The sequence below is a fragment of the Gymnogyps californianus genome, chromosome 4, assembly GCF_018139145.2.
Source record: "Gymnogyps californianus isolate 813 chromosome 4, ASM1813914v2, whole genome shotgun sequence".
Classification (NCBI taxonomy): Eukaryota; Metazoa; Chordata; class Aves; order Accipitriformes; family Cathartidae; genus Gymnogyps; species Gymnogyps californianus.
In genome coordinates, this window is record NC_059474.1 from 81,300,428 (window position 1) to 81,321,828 (window position 21,401).

A 21,401-nucleotide genomic window follows, 5' to 3' on the forward strand; every position below is an offset into this window, starting at 1 on the left:
AAAATACCCCCAAAAACCCACCACCACCACCACCCCCCCCAAGCAGAAAAAAAATCTTAACTTCCAGGCAATAAAAGCCTGTGAAGTAATTATGTTGTCTGTTAGCTAGCTCATGGTGTCCTTTACACTGTTATTACATATCGTTATGTCTAGATCAGATGCTTCTCAAATGTCTTTTGATTTTAGATAAGTAGCTATTTGTTTTTAAAATACTGCACTTACGTAACAACACCTACTACTGGCTTTATGTCTAAAATATTATGTTCTGAAAGTTGTAAAGGAAAGTGTACAAAAAGTAATGAAAGGCTTAATTTAAAGTTTTGGGTAATGTTAATAACTGGATCAAGCCCTAATGAAATCACTAAGTTCCACTCTGATTCTAATGTGGTTTCCGTGGATTTTTCATCTTTCCCTTCTTTCTGTCATCTCCTTTCTTCCTAATATGGTGCAGCAGTCGCCATTCTTACCAGGAGAGATTGATGCAGTTTCCCCAAATGACCATCAGTACTGCTTCCCTGTCGGTTAAAGAGATTACATCAGAAAGATAGAAGAAACTTCATTTTCCCAAGTCAGAGCCAAAATGCATGTTTAGCCCAGACACTTAGCTTGCCAAGGAACGCGAGCTAACGCTTTAGAGATCTTTTGCTGCTATCCCATTTTGTTGCTGCTGACTCTTTAGCCGCCTCTCTTGCATTTTGATTTCAAACACGCATACGTAAGCCTGGTTTTGAAAAGCAGATGCTCGATTTTAACACAAATAAAAGCTAAGAAGTTGGTCCTGCAATTTATAGAGCACTGCTCATGAAAAGCTGGGCATAAAATGAACTGTTGAGGAATTTTACAGTCACGCAGCCAGATTACCAGAATTCAAAATATATTATGTGCTTAATATTGGACAAGTCAACTCGGACAGTTAGCGAAGAACTGGTGCATTTAGGCAGCATGGTTAAGTTGCAGGGGCACATTCGCAGAACTTGAAAATGTGTTTTATAGTGTGCACCCACTCTTGTGAGAAGCCTGGTTAATTGATCCTTGATAAGCTCATTGCTCTTAGACAGTATTTGCAAAGTTGGCAATGACTTATTAAGCTCAAGTTGTACATAGTAAGGAAATGCAGATGGATAAAAATCTGTAGAGAAGACTGTCAAGACACAAACTTGATCTAGTTTGTAACTGAAAATCAGTTAGCATCATGCATCCCACTATGTTCTTGCTTTTCTAACCTTTCCTTGTGTGAGGCTGCCTTTTTAAGAGCTCTCTTGTTTTCCATCTCTGGGGCACTGAACCTAATCGTGGACTTTTCTTATGCCATTGTGGAGCCCTAGGCTGAGACTGGGAAGACCAAGGCTCTTTCTACAGTTATACCTTTGGTGCTGGGTTACTTCTGCGAGATGCTTCATTTTTCCCTGTCTCGGAGTGCCTATATTTAAAATAGGGATGTTGATTTATCTGTTTTGTGGGATGCTTTGAGACGGAAAGGGAAAAGCTGTGTAAATGAGTTATATATTGTTATTACTAATAGGACAATATAGATAAGAATTTTGTAACTGAGTTAGCTGACAGGCTCCCTGAAGGGTTTACAGCTTCTTCTGGGCTGCTTCCCTCCTATGTGACCCGTTAGAGCTACACTGAGAAGACAGATTTGTTTAGCGAATGGAAAAGTCTCGTACAAACAGAACTGAACAGATGTGATGTTCTGATATTCGGCAGTTTTATTAACATCTTCACGTTCTCACAAATGAAGATAGCTCTGTGGTATTGTCATAACTCATCAGCTCTGCGTGGTATTGTACAGTTGTAATGCAGACAATACTATACAATGTCAGCAAATTACTGTGCGTGCATTCAGTTGTGCTGATTTTCTCCTCCTTTAACTCTCTTGGCTCCTCAAGAGGAAAGAAATATTTTGTCTTCTCATTCATAACAGATACGAAGCGTGCCTGATCCTTCTTTCTTATCCTTCCCTCTTTTCCCTTTACAATCCCCACAATTCCCATATTCCTCTCCCCACACAGGGATGAAATGTTGAAAACAAGAACAGACTCTAAATGATGATGCTTCATTTGTTTGGCATTACAGCATTTCGTTAGTTTTGACATTATTGCCATGATTATTAACCACTGAAATCCATAATTTCACAACCTTGAAAGGACAGAAGTGATTTGGGAGCCACAAGTTATTTGCCACTGATTGAGTAATGTTCCACGTAGTTAATTGCGCTTGAAAAGGACTGATGAGTTATGGTCTTACTGTTGTCTTTTTCAACAAATACTTGGCTCCCACAAGAAACCCTAAGGTTGGAGATCAAATGTGTAGGAGTTGCTTTTCTGTGATGATGATAATTTTGGTTTGGAACCTCTGAGAAAACAGAGTATGCCCTTTTAATTTCCCTTTTGCAAAAGAAAAAAAAGCGGGGGGGGGGACACTACATCATTCATGTATTTACTTATATGATATACAGTTCTACTGGGGCAAGAGGATTACAAGTCAAAATAGAGAACGATTTACTGATCTCCTTTGTCAAAATAAGCATTTTGGACAGTGTACATATTTTCTCCTAATAAAAAAGCTGCCATGCTACTCTGAGGACCTAGATGTCATATTAGACCTCCCCATGCACACACAAGTATACATAAGTTCGTACCCACCTTAACAAATTCAGTTGCCCTGGCTGGAGTGCAAGGGTTACAGAAAAATCTTGAAGGACCAGATGTTTTTTTTAAAGGAAGCTTAATAATGCAGATTGGGAATCAGTGGTCTTTTTTCAGTTGCTGTAACTTGTATTGATTTCATGGAGATTTAGCACATGTTTTTGAGAATCCCATTAGGCACCTATTTGTTTCTTTAGCTGTAAAACCATTTATAGACTGGTTTCTAAAATTCTTGTGATGTTGCAAAGACTGGAAGTGCACTTAAGCATCAGTTCAAGAACAGGCACTTGTTAAATCCATCCTGTTCAAGAAAGCTCTTCTCTCTCCAAGGAATTTAAGCAGGTGTGGAAGGACCGTCCATACAAAGGGATCTTCCCAAGTCAGAGCTCTATAGCTATTTAATGAAACAAACACTTTGATAAATGCTAAATGTGTTTACCTTTCTCCTTAACAACTAATGTTTCTCGAAGAATCACTACTTCTACCTTTTATTTTTAATTTTTAAAAGGGTTTTATTTCTCACAGCTCCAAAAGAAATCTTTGAAAAAGTAAATGCCTCACATTCTAAAAGTTCACAATTTAAATTACTTCAGTTTGTCTTGATTGTTTTTAATTTACAATATTATGTTGATTTTGTCTTTCAACTGTTGAAGTTAGTGATGGAAATTCATGGGCTATGACAAGATATGCAATCAATTAGTAACGCAACACCATAATTTATGCTCATTCTTTCTGTATAATATATGTGGGTGGGATGTAGTGAACTCAAGAATAAGAACAGCATACAGCTGAAGGAGAGAAATATGAATATATGAGCATCTTTCGGTTTGACTGTAGAACAAAATGGGTTACTATCAAGTGTCCATCTGGTAGTGACCCATTTGAGTGCCTTAGAGTATGGAAAGGGCAGCGAGGTCCAAAGTACCAAAATCAGGGATCTGAACAAGGGCCCTGTGAAGTCAGTGAAAACTTCATCCTGAGTTTTGATGTCTGAATAAGGCGGATAATCCCATCCACCTCTGCGAAGTTACTCTTTGCCTTAAAGTTCTTTCATAGTATAGTATAGAATATTATACATATAGAATAGTATACCTCCTACCTCAATATGAGTGATCTACATTTTCAAGAGGATATCTGTCCTTAAATCACTTGTCACAGGGTATGTGATGCTAATATCACTCTATTAAACAAATGTTTTCAGGCAGAGGGGAAAAAGCCCCACAGAAGGCAGGTGTACAACGTTGATGGCATCGATACATAGGTTCCATGAATGTACTAGGATTTAATTGAATGCCTACTGCCAAAACTTTGTGTGTGTCCGATTTACACCTCACTTATGCTTATCCAACTCACTCCATTACATGAGTCATTCTTGTGGTATTTTGTCTGGGATCAAAATCACCTACTAACATCTTAAATAAGGCACAATTTCATTAATATATTAACATTTTATAGCAAATATTTTATGTATGCTTTGTCTGGTTTTAGACATAAGTGCTATACATGTAAGAGACGTGGTTTCTAGATTTTTGTTGGACTAACAATGATTAGGCACCTGTTTCCTTTCACCCCCTCTCTTATACTCCATTTTATTTCCAGGCCTATTGCACTGCGGCCTCAGTTTCTGTTAGGCTTTTGGACACTCCTGCAATGCAAACAGTAAAGCAAGATGTGACTGAGGAGCAGTATAAATGAGAAATTACCGATCGTTAGAAAGGATTAGGGAGTACAGCAGTGGCATCCAAGATAGCACTACTTGTTTTTCTAAGCCGGATTTAGGAGGGAAATAAAGAAGCATTTCTCCAAATCACTTCATTATTCAGTTGCATGGAGGCCTAGAAACAGATGTGCTGTTAACCTCCGTCCCTTATTACCTCTAGTTTGTTCTCTTCCGTGGTGTAGGAGACTGAAGGGAAGGGAAAAGTGTAGCAGGATGGTGGGAGGGGGCTTTGTAGTGCCCCATGCCCTGGCATCTTGCAACCACCCAATGTGTGGGCTGCCATTAATCACCGAAACGGAGAGCTTTCTGATTTCACTGCACTCTTGCTCCACATAGCGACCTTACGTTTTTCCTAGCCTTTGCCTAATTTGGACAGAGCGCAAAGATAGCAACTCGAATCCGTTTGGTACAGAAGCAGAGAACAGCCCTATGAAGTACCAAGCTCCTGGTGTTACGCTGCCTCATCTCAGTCGGAGGCAGCTGTGGGAGCTAAATCTCAGGGGCATTTTAGTATTTGCTCCTGTTACGAGGGATGGGTTGCAGTGAGCTGGGCACGGTACCTGCTGAAGTTGTTTTGTTCCTTTTGAGTTCCAACATATGCAGCCTTTAAGAGAGAAAGAAACTGATGGCCACAATGTGTAAGGATACGTGGGAAGAGAGTTCAATTTGTCTTCTATTGCTTTACAGACATTTGAAAATCCCTAAAGTAAGAAAAACACCGTGCTTTGAATACAGACATTTTACTTTCCTTTTTATGCCATATTATACAGTATGTAATATCTCTGATGTGTTAGTTAAAAATTTTCACAGAAATGACTTGACAGCCCTGAAACACTTCTCCCCACTCCTTCCTTCCTTTGCTACAAAAGCACACCTACATCTACATCCACTCAGACAACGGCAGCAAAAGCATTTCATTTCAAACATCAACAAAGATGTTTCATTTCCCTATGTTGTCAGTCAGGAACCTTTCATCTGGGACCCAGGTTAAAAAAATACTTCATTATCTTAATACATTATTTCTTTGGGAACTGCACACAGTGCCTTCAACACCAGCCATTGTCTTAACCAAAAATGGTCTTGCATGTTGGGGTCAGTTCTGAAAAATGGATTTTAATACAATATTTCTCAAGTGAATCAGGAAGTAGAAAAGAAAATCCAGTAGTGCTAACAACAGACTGAATTTAATGAAGTAGGATCTAGTTCAGTAGCCAGCAATACGTGACAGAATTTGTACATAACTGTCGGTAATCATTGTAAATAAGATGTTTGTAAGTGCTGTGTTCTAACAAATCCAGTTAGAAACTGGTTTTAGCATCGGGGTGAGGCTGCTTTGCATCCTGCCAATGTTTTTTTTATCAGAAGACTAAAAAGCCCGTTTTGAGTGTTAGCTGTGTTGTACAACAGACATAGTACCATCCCTGCTTAAAGGAATGAGAAACACAAAAGACTAAGAAACTAATATGAAAGTGTCAGAATGACAAAAGAATTAGAGGTCAGTTGCAATGCTCAGGCTAAAAACTATGCAGAACCCAGAAGAAAGCATGTCTCTTGGCTCCCAGCCCTCTCTTTCAAGTCAAGGTTATTCCTTTTGCTAATGATTCAGTGCCACTGCTGTTGCCAGTAAATGTCAGCCCAGAAAACTATCTATGTTGTCGAAAAGTCAAAATGCATTTTTTTCTTCAATCCAGATAGAGCTGTTCTTCATATCATCAGGGCTGTAGCTTTTCTTGGAAAATTACTTCCATTTTAGCAGAAGCTCTGGAGTGGCATGAAACAATTTCTGGCTTGTGTCTGTCCCAGGATACCTGTAGAGACAACAGCGAAGGGCATCGTTATCTTGCTGACAAGAATGCTGGTGTTAAAGATCTGAAACAGGAGGTGTCTGGTGGGCATTGCAGTCTGTGTAAAACTTAAAGTTATGTTGATTAAGTGGATTGCGCACTCTCACTTTTTCAGTTTTGAGTAACAGTTTATAATTTAATATGCAACTGATGTCAGCAGTATCAATTACAAGTGTCTAGAAATGTGTAATTAAGCTTTAAACGTAAATGCTCAGCTATATCACATTGCTCTAGGTGGATATCCTGCTATGTTGTATTGCTGTGCGATACATGCGAGACGAAGGAAGAGAGAATAATTTCCTTTTGATGCAAATGGACATGTTTTACAATCATGTTATATGATAGAGTGCATTAAGCAGAACAATAAAGAATAAGTGCATTAAATAGAATAGCAGAGTTGAGATGAAACAGAAATAATCATCCACGAATATTTCTTAATTAATCAGCATTCACAGGGAATCTCTACACTAGAAAAGGGGTTTCGTGCATTAATTCAGGGACTCATTTTGATATTTTGATGGCACTGAGCAAAAATTTATCTAAAAGAATATTCAATTGAAATTGATGGAATTGATCCTTCTATTTAAGTAGCTGCATATTGATTAAGGGGGCTAGAATCTGTTCACTCTTTCCTGTAACAGGTGCCTTGAGACAGTTGAGCTTGTGACATATCATAGAGCAGGATAATAGGAATATTATAAATACTAAAGAGACATTGTGGCCATTACCACTTGAAAATAATAATTTGTCTCTAATTTTAAATTAGAGTCTTAAAGACTAATCTAAGGTGTCAAAAGAAACTTAATGGCCTATGATATACTTAAGTTCAATAAAGTGATGAAGCTATGACATTCTCCAATGTCATGCTCAGAAATGGTATGTTTATGTAGTTGCTCAATGGTTAATAGAAAATTACAGCTTTCACAAAGTTTGGATGTTGTGTGAAGTTATCTAAAACATCTGAGATGTCTCTGAAGCTCCGAATAATCCTGATTTTTTTCAGTGTCATAATGTTCTTTAATTATAAAGCAATTATCTCTCTCAAACGATATCATAAAACCATGATATGGTAGTTGTTAACCTATATTTTACATCTCGTCATTTTGTCCTCAGTCATCCTTGCTGTCAATTCAAGGTCATTTTACAGCATTTAGATTGATACAGACTCTAAGTACTGGACATATGAATAATAAATAAGGACAATATTAATTCAGAGATAGTAATAAATGGTCAAAATGGGTACTTTAATTAAAGTGTAAGGTAAGAAAATAACTGGCTGCTACCTTAAGGACTGCTATCAAGTATGTCATTTTTATGAAAGATGTCTTCTTATGAAAGGCAACTATATAATGAATATCTTTCACGTCCCTTAGGTGCGTTCACTGAATAAATTCTTCTTATATAAAGATCAACTAATTTTCCTAAATTGTCACAGAATGATGAGTTTCAGCCTTGAGATTTTTAGCTGAAAAATATTTTACACGTGTACCTGGCAATTTTTTTTTTCTGGTCATGTAAAACCACCTGTGTTATTACCAATTATTGTATTCTTTTAGGCAGAATGCTTCAATGAGACACGTTGAAATTTACTCTATCTGTAAGAATGACTAGTCCAGGATATTAATAGTATCTGAGATGGTATTCTCTCCACCACAGCAGTGAACACACAGGTTAAAATGAAGGCCACTTTTACACACTTTCAATGCTCAGGAGTTACGTGCTGTAGCACAGAGAACAACCTTTACAAGCTGGTATGTGCTGTGTCCCTGTTCTGACATGCTGGTCTTGCTCCAGCCTCATGCGGTGCTTGCAACAGGGTCTGCAGACCGCTTTTGGAAGTACCTGGGGGGGGAATTCTTCTGCATGCCAATTTATGGCTTTTAGACTCCATTTATCTCATTTTCTTCTGTTTTTCCTCCTGTAAAAATGACTGAAGCAGGACTAAAAAATTCATCTCTTACTAATGAATTGGGTTTCCTTTGCCATTTGCTTGCCTTAGCTTCAGAGAAATATGCCGGGATAGTCTGTTTATGTGAGCTTCTCTTCTTGCGAGTGTAGCTCCAGTATACTCCTGAACTCACAGCAGTGCATTTCTTTTCCTTGTAACATGTTGATTAGGTGTAATATCCGATGGGATCTATTTTTTGCTGAGAGCCCAGAATTTGGTGGCAATGTCTGGATTTGTGGTTGGCATGCAAAGTATTTAGTCAAATTGTTTTCTTTTCATGTCATTTACATGCAGACATGAAACCGAGAGCGCTGATTATGCAATCGCATATTTTTTCCCCTTTTTTCTAAATGAATAACATTCAGTGATAAAGTTGGAAACGTTGTGCTCTGTTTCCACAGCTGCAGCGAACTGGGAGCAAAGAAAACAATAGCTGCATATACACATATGCATTCCAGCTGCTGCCGACTCCCACGTTCTCCTTTATATTTCTTGTCCTCCCATTTGAACAGATAAATTGTCTCAATGACAGGAAAGGTTAGTAGCGGATATGCTGCCAGTTTAATAATGTTTTGTAAAAAATTGGAATTAGTGTATGAAAATACTAATTACAACTTAATTTGTGGGGTGATTCAAAGTTGAAACTTCTGCTTGAGTTTCATTATATGATTTTTATGTTTCCCTGCGCTAACCGCCCCTTGCAACCAGGGAGAGTAACCCCAAGTAAACGCAGATAAAGGTTTCTGTTTCTTTTCTCTCCCAGCTTGGTTCCACAGTCAGCTATTTTTCCTTTAAAGCTAGCAACTCTAGAGACAACACTTTCCTTCCCGCTCTTCACCAAGCTCTGCCTCGCTCCTGGGGTGCCAGTTGCGTCAGCTGGAGTTGGGAAGATAAAAGAGAGTAGAGCTGGTGCATATCCTTGAGATGCAAAATTGGTCAGAATATAGAGCCACGAAGAACACCATTTTCTGGCTTGGTTCTCCAGCTTTCAAGCAGCAGGGTCCATCACTGTACCAGGGCTTCTGAACCACCACAAGTTCACTGGTAGTCCCTCTGGTTCTTGCTATTGATAAATGTTTATTTTTGTTAATGTAACTCTGGGTGGCATTTCTAGGTGCCGGATGATAAAAATACATTCGCAGTATAAGCAATATAGTGGTGTAAGGACGTTATTCAAATGACCAAATGTCAGGGCTTGCATGAGATCAGAATTTCCAAATGATTTTGAGGTTGAGTTAATGCATCAAAATCCAAATGGCATTTGGTTAAACCAAGATACCTCAACTCCTGTAGGTCCTTGGAAAAAGGTAATTGGAACAAAAATGGTAACATTATTAGTCCACGAATAAATTGCTACTTTTTTTTTCTTTTCCTGTATTTGATGGAAGAGCCTTAGCTGATTTAAAAACACAAAAAAACCCCATCAGCACCCCCCAAAAACTTGAAAGTAGGGCAAGATTCAGAATCTTTCAAGTGAAATGTTTGCAGTAGCACTGCCAGAGTGATAAAACAGTAAATAATTTGAGTTAGACTTTTTATGTAAACACTTGGTTTAGAAGTGGATATTTTTCTGCTCTGATTTATAAGCACATAAAAATTCAAGGAATACAGCTGAAGATGAAATGAATGTGTGTGTGTATGTCTGCATGTGAAAAACTTCGGTTTTGTTTTATGTGGGCCGACATGGTGAAAGTCTGCAAAGATTTGGAGTTCACATTTAGTCTTTAATGTTGCATTTGCCTCTCTGATCCATCTACATTCTAACTTGCCTTCCCTTCCAAAATCTTAAAGTTACAAACTAGAAGATTAAAATGGTTAAATAATAGATTCATAGAGTTTTTTCTGGCATACATTTAACATTGACAGAAGACTTGAGCGGAGAAAATGTTCCGATGGGCCTGTTCAGATTCACTCGGGCTTCCCTGCCGGTACGCCTCTGTTTCTTTCCCAAGGAAAGCAGGAAACCTGAGGCAATGACATCCACCCAGGTCTCATCCCAGCATGCAGTCAGCATTCAGTCAGTTCAGTAGCTGGGAACCAGGACTATGGAGACCAGAGGGATCATGCCTACTTCAGAAAATGGACAGTCTTTGCCTCCCTCAAATTTCTAAAAAAAATTAAGCAGTGTTGGTCAGGCTGTGGCACAGTATTCTGCATGTCGTTTGCTGCAGCAGAGCTCATTTGAACCCTCCAGCCATAACTCATATCCCAGTGAAGAAATGCCTCCATCCTCTGGTAATAAATCTTTGCTCCTCTTTTTTCTACACGGAGATTTTCTTTTGTTAGTCGTGCATCCACCATCTCAGAGAAGTAACTCCCTAGCTATAGTACCATTTGCACGTATCAATAAAAGTATTTCGTATCTAATTCAAACCACGGGGACAATATTGTAGATATGCAGAATATCTTACCCACAATCTTAAGCAGGTAGAAAAATAGGCAGCATAAGCCAATACATCCTTTCTACCCTTAATTTATATTGTTCAGCAAAAGAGTATGTTTTGTGACAGATCCTGTTCTAATGGAGAAGGCATTTCTGTCACTCCTTAGTGGTGTTCAGAATTTTAACCAGGACAAAATGCTGCATGGCTGACTTGAGAGTTATTTCCATACCTATAGCATCACTCATGTTCATGGCACAAACTTTGATTGCTTACTTTGGTCCTGTTTCAGCCAACTACCTGGCTGAAATCACATTCTTCTTTAAACTATATGTTGAACTGAAGCCTTGGCTGTAACTTTACTTTGGAACCAAGTATCCGGAACTTAGGGCAGAAAAAACCACGTTCTCCTGTGCTGCTGCATAGCTGCTGTTTTTGAAAGATGGAACGGTAACTTACGTAGTATAGGCTCAAGGCTCCTTAAGATTGTTTCTGAGAAGACTATGTTGCATGAAAACCAAAACTTTTATGCTAGCATTTAGAAAATGTATCACATGGAATAGTACGTAGTCGCCATAGACCATCAATACTGAAGAAATGTGATTGATGGAGTTTAGCTAACCTGATCTTGTTTAGAACAGATATTCAAGCTTACTACCATAACAAATGCTGAGATGCCTACTGCCTGCTTTTGCTCGCATGGAAGCATGATAAGTGGAAATTAGCAAAGGCAAGACTTGTCATCCGTCTCTAAGTTAGGAAAAGACTGGAAATAAAAAAGACATGAAAATTTAGAAAACATTTTGCTCATCAGTAAATTTACTTAATACAAAATGAGAAAGAAGCACTGTGGCTACAGGCTATGGCTTTTGTTGTCATCAGTCTGAAGGGACTATGAATTGATACTCGCTGACTGCTTTGCAGCAATTCATGTCAGGCTGTGATAGGTTCATTTGCATTTCATTTAAATCAGCTTAGCTCTATCTCTCTCCCCCAGTGTCTCCTGTATCAACCTGCCCCTTTTCCAGCTTTACTCTCTGATGTTAGTTTTTAAAACCTTAGCAGATTCAGCATAAAACATTTAGTTTTTATGGCAAATATTTCTGATGCAAAATCATTTTTGTGTGATTCTTTCATGTTGGTCCATGTCTGATCAGGAACTTTGCATCTCTCTGCCATGCTTTTCACCAGCCTCTTTGGAGGGCTGAAAGCAGAAGAGTTTCCGGACAGCTTCTGCTTCCCTTGCAAGCATCTTACAGAGCTCAAAACAACTTCGAGGTAAATAAGAGTAAATGTATCTGCCCAAAGTAACAGCTTTTTCAAACGATTAGGGTTTGTGAACTCCATGCTAAAGCCTCAGTCCACTGTAAAGAAGTCTTTATTATATCGATTTTCTCTTACTGGTCATTGAGTCCTGCTTCTAATGATTTGCTGGCGGCAAGTGGGACGTTGGGGTTTTTTCCTCCCCACTAACTGGGACTTCTGAGGACTGGGAACCTCCAAGCAAGAAATGTCACTGATTTCTATATTCTTTACGCATCTGGAATAGCTATATTTCTAGCTGTTGTGTTATACAAACAGTTTCAGGTAAGATGTCAAAGACTGTTCTTCAGCAGTCCCTAAGCCTACTTTATAGACTGGTATCTACTTGCTGTATTTTATTATTTTTAACAGGGAAATGCATAATCATCAATAACGATCCCTTTAACTAACGTAGCATGCATACCTCAGTGCTATCGCTCTGTTTGCAACTCCTTCTGGCAAATGATTTTTTTAATTTAAAATATTCTTTTCTAAATCCTAGGCTAGAGTTTATTATTTTAAAAATTGAGAAAATTTTTTCAACATATCCTGAGCTATGCATGCATAATAAAAATACATTTTCCACATATACTAACTAGAACTGTGCTAGCAAAAGTTCCTGAAATAAGAAACTTCAAACTGTACTTCTTTGTTAATCTTCAGTGAGCCTTAAAAGAATCTCAGTTGGAAGACAATTAATGCAGTATTTTAAAATTATGAAAGCTTAAAATCAATAGTTTTGTACATGCGCATTCCAAAATCAGAAACATCCCAGCTTCTTTCTCAGTCCAGAACCCACCCTGAAGTTAAGGGGAAAATACTCAATAGAAAACTCCTTAGGGAAACTTTTTTTATGGAAAACTAGTTTGGCCTACATATGTTTAAGACTGCATAAGCACCATGGGGCTGTGAGGCAGGCCAGGAGAATCTCTTCTACTATACAGACCTTAAGTCTTGCTCTCTGCTTCAGGGAATAGCAGTGAAAATGTGCAAAGATTACTGTCATTGATCCACTTCTCTACTTTGGTTTGCTCTCCAGATGAGAACTGGGAAACTAATTTAGCTTTACTAAGGACATCAGAGGGGGGAAATTAAGCCTCCAAATGTTAATGGATTCCTCAAGCTCAGGTCAAATTGACTTTAGTGCTCCTGTGGTGATTTACATCCACAAAGACTCTGGCACTTGAATGTACAGTTGACCTTTAACAACTTAATGGTCTCTGCACCTTGAGACTGAAGGTAAGAGTAATGTAAAAGCCACTGGCTTAGCTTTGTGTCTTTCTAGATTAAAACAGGAAGGGAAATCATGTTGGAAAGCAGTATCATAAGCTCAGAGTCAGGATGGAGGCTTTATTTGTTTATTTATTTATTTTAAGAAACCTCTGAAATATTTCTCTCGGCATCCAAGAAGCAAAGGACCTATGAAGTCATCAAGATACTCCCACTGGGAGTCCGTTGCTTTAAAGTTTCCACTACAAACAAGTAAACAAAGCCGTGTAACAGTCAACTAGCATTAAACAGCTGCCTTAGCTGGAACAGTTATCACAGTGTTTTTACTGTAAACATCTGAACAACTTCCACACTAGTAAAATAGAAACAAGAATAGAAAATGCGCAAAGAAGAGCCATCCCCATGTAGCGAGGATAAACTAATTTTCAATATGCATATCATTAGCTGAACATTTCACAAAAATTTTACTTAGCTCCTTGTTCTGCAAATTTCAAATTTCAGGTATCTAATAGAGACAGCCATGATCTAGAAACTCGGAGGGGTAGGGAGAAAGAGAGCATAGTGCATGCATAGAAAGTATTCACAAGTCTTGAACCCCTATTCTTTATACAGAATATTATCAGTCTATTACCTTTATGTAACTACTGACCATAAAGGTCAAAGTCTAAAAAACTATGAAATTAGATTCTGTGGCCTGTCAGCATTTGCTTATATTTAACTGGTTACTAGTGGTGTAATTATCATAATGAATTCCAGACTATTCATGATCATAAATTGCTTTCTGCATTTGGGATTAAATTAAACCAATTTATTCTAAAGAATTAGCTAATCTTGTGGTAGAAAGTGATGAAATCTACAGAATGTATTTCACAGACATTTCATGGCAGTTAGTGAGCTCGTGAGTTTATCTTCTAGAGAGCTCCCCCCAAATCAGCATCTGCCTCTTACTTCCTTTCTGTTTTACCTTGTTCAGTTTTTTCTCCTCTTGCACAGTCTAAATACAGTTTCAAAACGGTAATGTTGAGGCACTTTTCCTATTGCTCTTAATGCCATTTACTTCCATATAATCACTGTCTTTTGCTCAGCTTACTTTGTTTTCCCATGAATGCTCTGCAAGTCCTTTGAAAACAAAATACTTTCACTGAAAAAGTAATATGGGCACATAATGGATCAATTAGGAAGGCACGTGGCACAGAAAAGTGAACAAATCGTGACCGTTTTGGTAATAATATTCTGATAATTAAAGGTTGATATTTCTTTGAAACACTTCTGCAATTGAAATATTTTTACTTAAAATTGATTATTTTGCAGATCCCTTTTTACACGTATGAATATAAAAATGCATATCTATTTGTATGTGTGCATATCTGTATATTCAGAAGCATAGCTATGCCATAAATAGCATAGACACACACACATATGGGAAACACACCAAAGTCTCATGAAAAAAGACAGCAGCAGAGAATTGAAGCAGGACTGCTATATGTGCATTGTAGCCAGCATACTGAATAACTTACTGAGGGGACTGCTGAAATAAGATGCATTGCTGGATGCCAGAAATTTTCATAAGAAGAATATGTATAACTGAAGCTAATTCTTGATTTTTTTTTTTTGTTCAATATTTGTCAGATTAACAGTGTAGGAATTTCATGCTTGGATATGTAATTGAAAAGCCCTAGCTGGGGAATCTGCGTGTTGTGTATGAATTCTTTATAAGAATTAACTTTGTGTGAATATCGTACTTTCTGTGTAGGCTTTGTCAAGAGGCAAATTGGTTTGCAATGTGTCGCAAATTCTGTTGCCCGTTTCCCCCAGGCTCAGCTTCTGTGTTGAGGAGAAGGGTGGAAGGATCTCTATTACAACAACATCGCTTTAGAGAAAATTCTGACTTCCAGCAAAATTAGCTTATCAGGGGAGAAACTGGCTGGCTGGGATTGGGGGTTGATCTCAAGATGGAGGAGGCTGTCAACGTTTAAGAAAGCAGAAGCTATTTACTAAAATAGAAGGGTGGGGGCAAGGACTTTTTCAGTTGGATCAAATAAGGGGAATTTACTGAAAGAGTTTAACAAGGCAGAGGAAAGAGAAGGGGAAGGAAATGAAATGTCTTGTGAACATAGTTCCCTGAGGACTCTCAAAGATGGAGTGAACTGAAGCATGGGGCACTGCCATCAGTCAGCATGGTTTCCTTATTGTATTTTACCTGTTTTAAAAGGAGAAGAATATTATACTTGAATCATGGGAAAGATGTGGGTATTTGTGTGTGCATGACATTTCTTTTACGAAAGCAAAGTGTGGATCCCAGAAACCCATAATTTTGAGAGTATGCTTTAACTACTGCAGTATCTCCTGTGTCAGCACCAGCTTGTGAGTTTGGGGACAATTGGATGGCAGGGCTCCAGATCCACAAACTGGTAACAGAAACAATGCTCTGAAAAAGTGCCAGAGAGACAAAGAAAAGCAGCAGTGCTGCAGTGTACTGAGGACAGGCTAGCTTAAAGCAGAGTGCAACACCCAAAGCTTCTGCAATAAATTAAGTTAGACTAGAGCTTCTGGTTCTGTGGAAATAAGTTCAAGAATAAAATGGAAGTTACACAATTATTACAGATTGGCAGGCATTAAAGACATCTATGGTGCCTTCTAAGATCTTGGCCAGGAAGACATCATATAAAAGCAGACTTTAAGTTATTTATGGACAGGCAGAGCCTAATGTTTTTAATTTTCTAGATAGTTCAGGAGGCCAATCATATTGGCAATACTAGCAGAATGTGTGAGGAAGTCCCAACTCCTACTACCACAAATTAATAAAAAAGTGTTCTTGGGGAAGATTCACAGTATCGGTGGACCTAGCTCTTCTATTCATGACTGAGAATTTAATCTATTCTCACATCCGGGGAGAAGTCTTCTTTGGTTTACAATGTGCTGTTACATGTTATTTTTTAGTGTCAAACTGATATAAATGGATTTGTCCATGATTTTTTATACTTACTACTGCCCATGCTGAATTCATTTTCTAATCATATGGAGACCATATGTATTCTTCATACATAGACTGTATTGCGCTGCAGAATTTATTATCCTGTCCTTTAAATATACTGCTGTTACATGCTCAAAGTCCAGCGTATTTATATGCTGTAGATATGTTTACCACTAGCAAATTATGAGGCATTGTAAAAATTGTATTTATCCACGTAATTTTCAATAATCATTGTTAAATGGGAACATGTGAAAGCTTTCTGTGGAGGAAAAAAAAGTACCTCAAAATATCTGTGCTCCTGTATATATAGGTATTTTGACTAGCTCAGTTCATGGAGGGAACCATCTCATCGAACAGTTAGGCAAGGACAGAAAATGACTGCTGAACAAGAGATCCAGTGATGAAATTATCACTTCCTTTTGAGTGATCGCTCATAAACCTCTTTCACTGTAACTGCATATGCATCCTTGAGTTTTGGCCGGGGTACTTGCCATCCACGGATACTTATGCCTCTTACTCAGGAGATAAATGCCGGAGCATGGGACTGTAGGTGTTCCAGGAGAGAGCAGAGCCAGGCCCCATCATATGCATGCTGACGACTGACTCAGTTGTTATAATATTAGTAATATCTCTGCTAAGTCATAGCCCATATGCATATCGCATGATGGATGACCAGAAATCAGACTGTCAGGCTTTCAGTATTGCGCATGCCATGAGAGCTGGTCCCGAGTCAGTGCTGTAGTACTTGTTTGCGCTCAGAAAAACCAATGCAATTGTTCTGCTTTCTAGGGTTTGTATTGTACATAAGGGATACCGTAAAGGTCTGTGAGTTTGACTGCTAGCTTTAAAATAGTAGTGCCCAAATAATGGTTCACAGGCAGCACATTGCCTCTAAGATCCTTTGACATTGCTCACAGCTACAAGGAAATTAAAACATTAAAAATGAGGCCAGCAGGGAGAGAAGTATGTGATGCTGCTGTGTCATGTTTCTTGTTCAGTATTGTTGCCCACTGGCCAAAGGAGGTGGGGGAACTGCTCTTAAACACTTGTGAAGCGAAACAGATGCCGTTCTCCTGTTTCAGCAGATTTAATAGTATGACCTCGTTAGTTTTTGACATACGCACTTCAAAATATTTCCAGAGAAAATTGCTGCATGCATAGGAATATTTTCTGTTACAGTTACGCGCATGGGTGTCCGTGCGTAAGGGCCTGAGCATTTCTCCCCCCCGCCCCGCCTGATGCCTGTCTCCTCCCTGCCTCCAGGTACCAGATACACACCGGCCTTCAGCACTCCATTATACGGCCAACCCAGCCCAACTGCTTACCTCTGGATAATGTCACGCTACCTCAGAAGCTGAAGGAGGTTGGTTATTCAACACACATGGTTGGCAAATGGCACTTGGGGTTTTATCGCAGAGAATGCATGCCCACGCAGAGAGGATTTGACACTTTCTTCGGCTCGCTCTTAGGTAGCGGCGACTATTACACTCACTTCAAATGTGACAGCCCTGGGATATGTGGCTATGACCTGTACGAGAACGACAACGCAGCTTGGGATCATGACAACGGCATCTACTCGACGCAGATGTACACACAAAAAGTACAACAAATCTTAGCTTCCCATAACCCCAGGAAACCTATATTCTTATATATTGCTTACCAAGCTGTTCATTCGCCTCTTCAGGCACCAGGCAAGTATTTTGAACATTATCGATCGATAAATAACATCAACAGGCGAAGATATGCTGCGATGCTAGCTTGTTTGGATGAAGCCATAAACAACGTAACCCTTGCTTTAAAGAAGTTAGGTTACTACGAGAATAGCATTATCATATATTCTTCAGATAATGGTGGGCAGCCAATGGCCGGAGGAAGTAACTGGCCTCTCCGAGGAAGCAAAGGGACCTATTGGGAAGGAGGTATCCGTGCTGTTGGGTTTGTCCACAGCCCCCTTCTGAAAAACAAAGGGTCTGTGTGTAAGGAGCTTGTGCACATCACAGACTGGTTCCCCACTTTGATCACACTGGCAGAAGGGCAGATCGATGAAGATATCCAGCTGGATGGCTATGATATATGGGAAACCATTAGTGAAGGCAGACGTTCTCCACGGGTAGACATCTTACACAACATTGATCCGATTTACACCAAAGCTAAAAATGGGTCCTGGGCAGCTGGCTATGGGATCTGGAACACTGCGATTCAATCTGCCATCAGAGTGAATCATTGGAAACTACTGACGGGAAATCCAGGATATAGTGACTGGGTACCTCCACAGGCCTTCAGTAACGTGGGCCCCAACCGCTGGCACAATGAACGCGTTTCTTGGTCAGCTGGGAAAACAGTGTGGCTTTTCAACATAACCGCTGATCCGTATGAACGAGTGGACCTCTCTGCAAGGTATCCGGAGGTAGTGAAGCAGTTGTTGCGGAGGCTTTCACAGTTCAATAAGACTGCGGTTCCTGTTCGATATCCACCTAAGGACCCTCGGAGTAACCCGAAGCTGAATGGAGGAGTCTGGGGTCCGTGGTTTAAGGAGGACGAAAAGAAAAAGAAATCAGATAAAAGTAAAGGTGCAAATAAGCAAAAGAAGAACAAGAACAAGAAAAAAGCAAATCGGAAAAAAGGGCAATCATTACATTGCCGTTCACATCTTGCTGGTGGATAGACTCTAAGCACGCTCTTTTGCCAAGTCTAAGTCAGCTTGGCCCAACTTTCTTGAACTTCTGACAGAATATACTAGAAATGCTAGCTCTGCACTATGGATGGAAGTTGTCATCTTTTAATTTTTTCTCTGATTTCACCAGCACAAGATATCTCAACACTCTGCCTTGAGTGTACGTAAACGTCCACATGACAAACTTTCTCCTCTACGGGATGAATGGTGCTCACCCATCACAGCTACATTCCAGATAACAATGGCAGTAACACCTAAGTTCAGTAAACTCATTTTTGATGGACAAATGGTGGTTCCTTGCCTAAATTAGTTGGAATATTTGGAGAGTATGGAGATGTTAGTGGCAAATGTTCTCAAACTGACAGATGATTCATAGAGAGAAAGGGAAAACAAAACCTGAGAACCTCTGTGGGTCAGAAAGTGTTAGTCACCAACCTATGACATTTTTTGATACAACACAGCAAAAACATGAAGCCATCAGAGTAACTTTTTAGAGGTGCTGGGGAGGGGGGGCATGATAGGAGGAAAGCTGCTTTGAATTAGACTTTGTCTGTCTTACATAAATCAGAAATATTTTAAAAATTTCCTAGATGTGCTAAGCTGCCCCCATTTGTAGTAAAACCAGAAGGTTGTTATTCAACACACATGAATAGCTAGCACACGCCATGTATAATTTATTATAGGCATAGACAAAAACACATCACCAAAGTGAATGTAATATTTAAACACTTTAAGATAACTATACAACAATATGTAAGAGACATAATTTATTTTACAGCACAATACTTATTTCTCTTCCATTAAAACTTTAATTACTGGGTGATGCAAGGTACCCCTTTGGGTGCTAGGATTGTTTGGGGTTTTTTTCCTTTGATTTTTAATTTTATTCCCACTCTATCATTCAGAGTTTTATTTAACAGATCCATATCCTCAGAGTACTGTAAAACAAGAAAATACTGTATACACTGCTAGGATGAGAAAGGAGAATGATTCAGGTGCATCATTTCATTATGTATTTGCCTCCAATTATTTTGAATGTACAAAGTGATTATTTAATTTAGTAGTCACGTGAATATTGTTCAGTTTCTGTACAGAAGCTAGGCCATCTTTATGTTTGGGGGGAAAATTCTACTTTAAACCTTTTATTTATGTATCTATTAAAATAGTTTATTTTTATGGCATTCATAAAAGTAGTCTGCCTCTTTTTTGCATCAAAGATAGCAATTCTGTCCTTGTTTACTTTAAACGAACTCAGTAAGCTTTTTATTACTATTATTTTTGGTGCAGGGATGATTTTATGACATTCCGCTGCTGAAACAGAATTTCTTCTTCCAGTATGTATATAATTTGAGACATGGTTCAAACTTTGCCCTTTTCCAAGGTGTCTGCATGGATGATTAATGGATGTACTGACTGCATATTCTTGGTGATCTGTGATAATTGATACAATACATATGCACATATAACTTTCAAGATGAATTATGTTAAGTAAAATTGATGATTCATTTGTTAAATAGCTATAACATATTTTGGTAAAATTTAAAGTAAGCATGCTTTTCAACTACATCTCACTTGACTCAGAAATCACATTTATATAAATGGATTACAGTTGAAAAATTAAACATTCGTAAAATCAGTGCACACTAAAATCTGAATCATGTCCGATGCTCCAACACCCCCTGACCTTTTTTGAAAAGAAACTAACTGCAGCCATATACTGCCAAAACCTAGTAAATGGCATATTTGCAGCTATAAAGCAGAATAAAGCTGTCATTAATGAAAATTTAGAAACAAGTTCGTCCTATTTTAGAGTTACTTTTGTAATGACTATACTGGGGAGAAGATAGAAATGGACTTCTTGAATAGTTACCTATAAATAATAATTATAAAAGGATGATGTGTATCTGCATAAGTGTTTAATATCATCACTATTATTTTTCATATTGTGTTGTCCTTAAGAGGACTAATTAATTTTCTTAGAAATCTGTCTAGCTTTACTTAAGATCCAGACTATTCAATGAGTAATCAGGAACTCAAATATTCTCTAATTTCTCGCTTTTTTTTTTTAAATGCACCATTGATGTCCATATAAAGAAATGATAATAACATCTCAAGAGATTGTACTCCAAAATGTGATGTATAAAATTCATGTCTTTGAGAAAATACATGTTTTTTTTGCCTTTGAGAAAAAGTGAGACTTTTTAAGTTAGTCTGGATCAGCTATCAATGGACAAATGTAGAAATGATGACTTTTTATGATGTACCTTTTCTGGTTTGGGAAAGAATCTACATTTCAGTAATAAACATTAGGAGAGAAGTGAAGGAACAGGAACTGATTTTGAAACATTATACTGTCTAGTTTACAACTTAACACACAAATCATGATGTTTATGTTTGAAATACCCCTGTGTTGCACACTGAGTTCAGCATTAGAAAGAAATAGTAACGTTTCTGAGTTTCCAAGGTCATTTAAAAAAGGCCAAAATTAGATGTGTAAGCTAAACTATACATAAAGAAGGACTAAGATATTTTATTTTGGCATAATAGAAACAAGGCAGTGTAATAAAGTGTTATCCTCATAGAGTCAATGATCGCTCTTTTCCATGAAAGTTTTATGGTTGCTTTGGCTTTTATTGGACTGAAGCAACCAGAGAGCATTATTCTCTGACAACATTTT

General features: G+C 38.4%; 1 protein-coding gene across 1 annotated transcript in view; it reads left to right on the plus strand.

Annotated features, from left to right (window-relative positions):
* Positions 1-19,230, plus strand: part of ARSJ (arylsulfatase family member J) — a 41,821-nt gene extending 22,591 nt beyond the window's left edge. The window contains exon 2 of the mRNA XM_050895625.1: positions 17,314-19,230. Coding sequence (XP_050751582.1) covers positions 17,314-18,715 — 1,402 coding nt within the window. The 3' untranslated portion in view covers positions 18,716-19,230. The remainder of the gene's footprint in view (positions 1-17,313) is intronic.
* Positions 19,231-21,401: the final 2,171 nt, after the last annotated feature.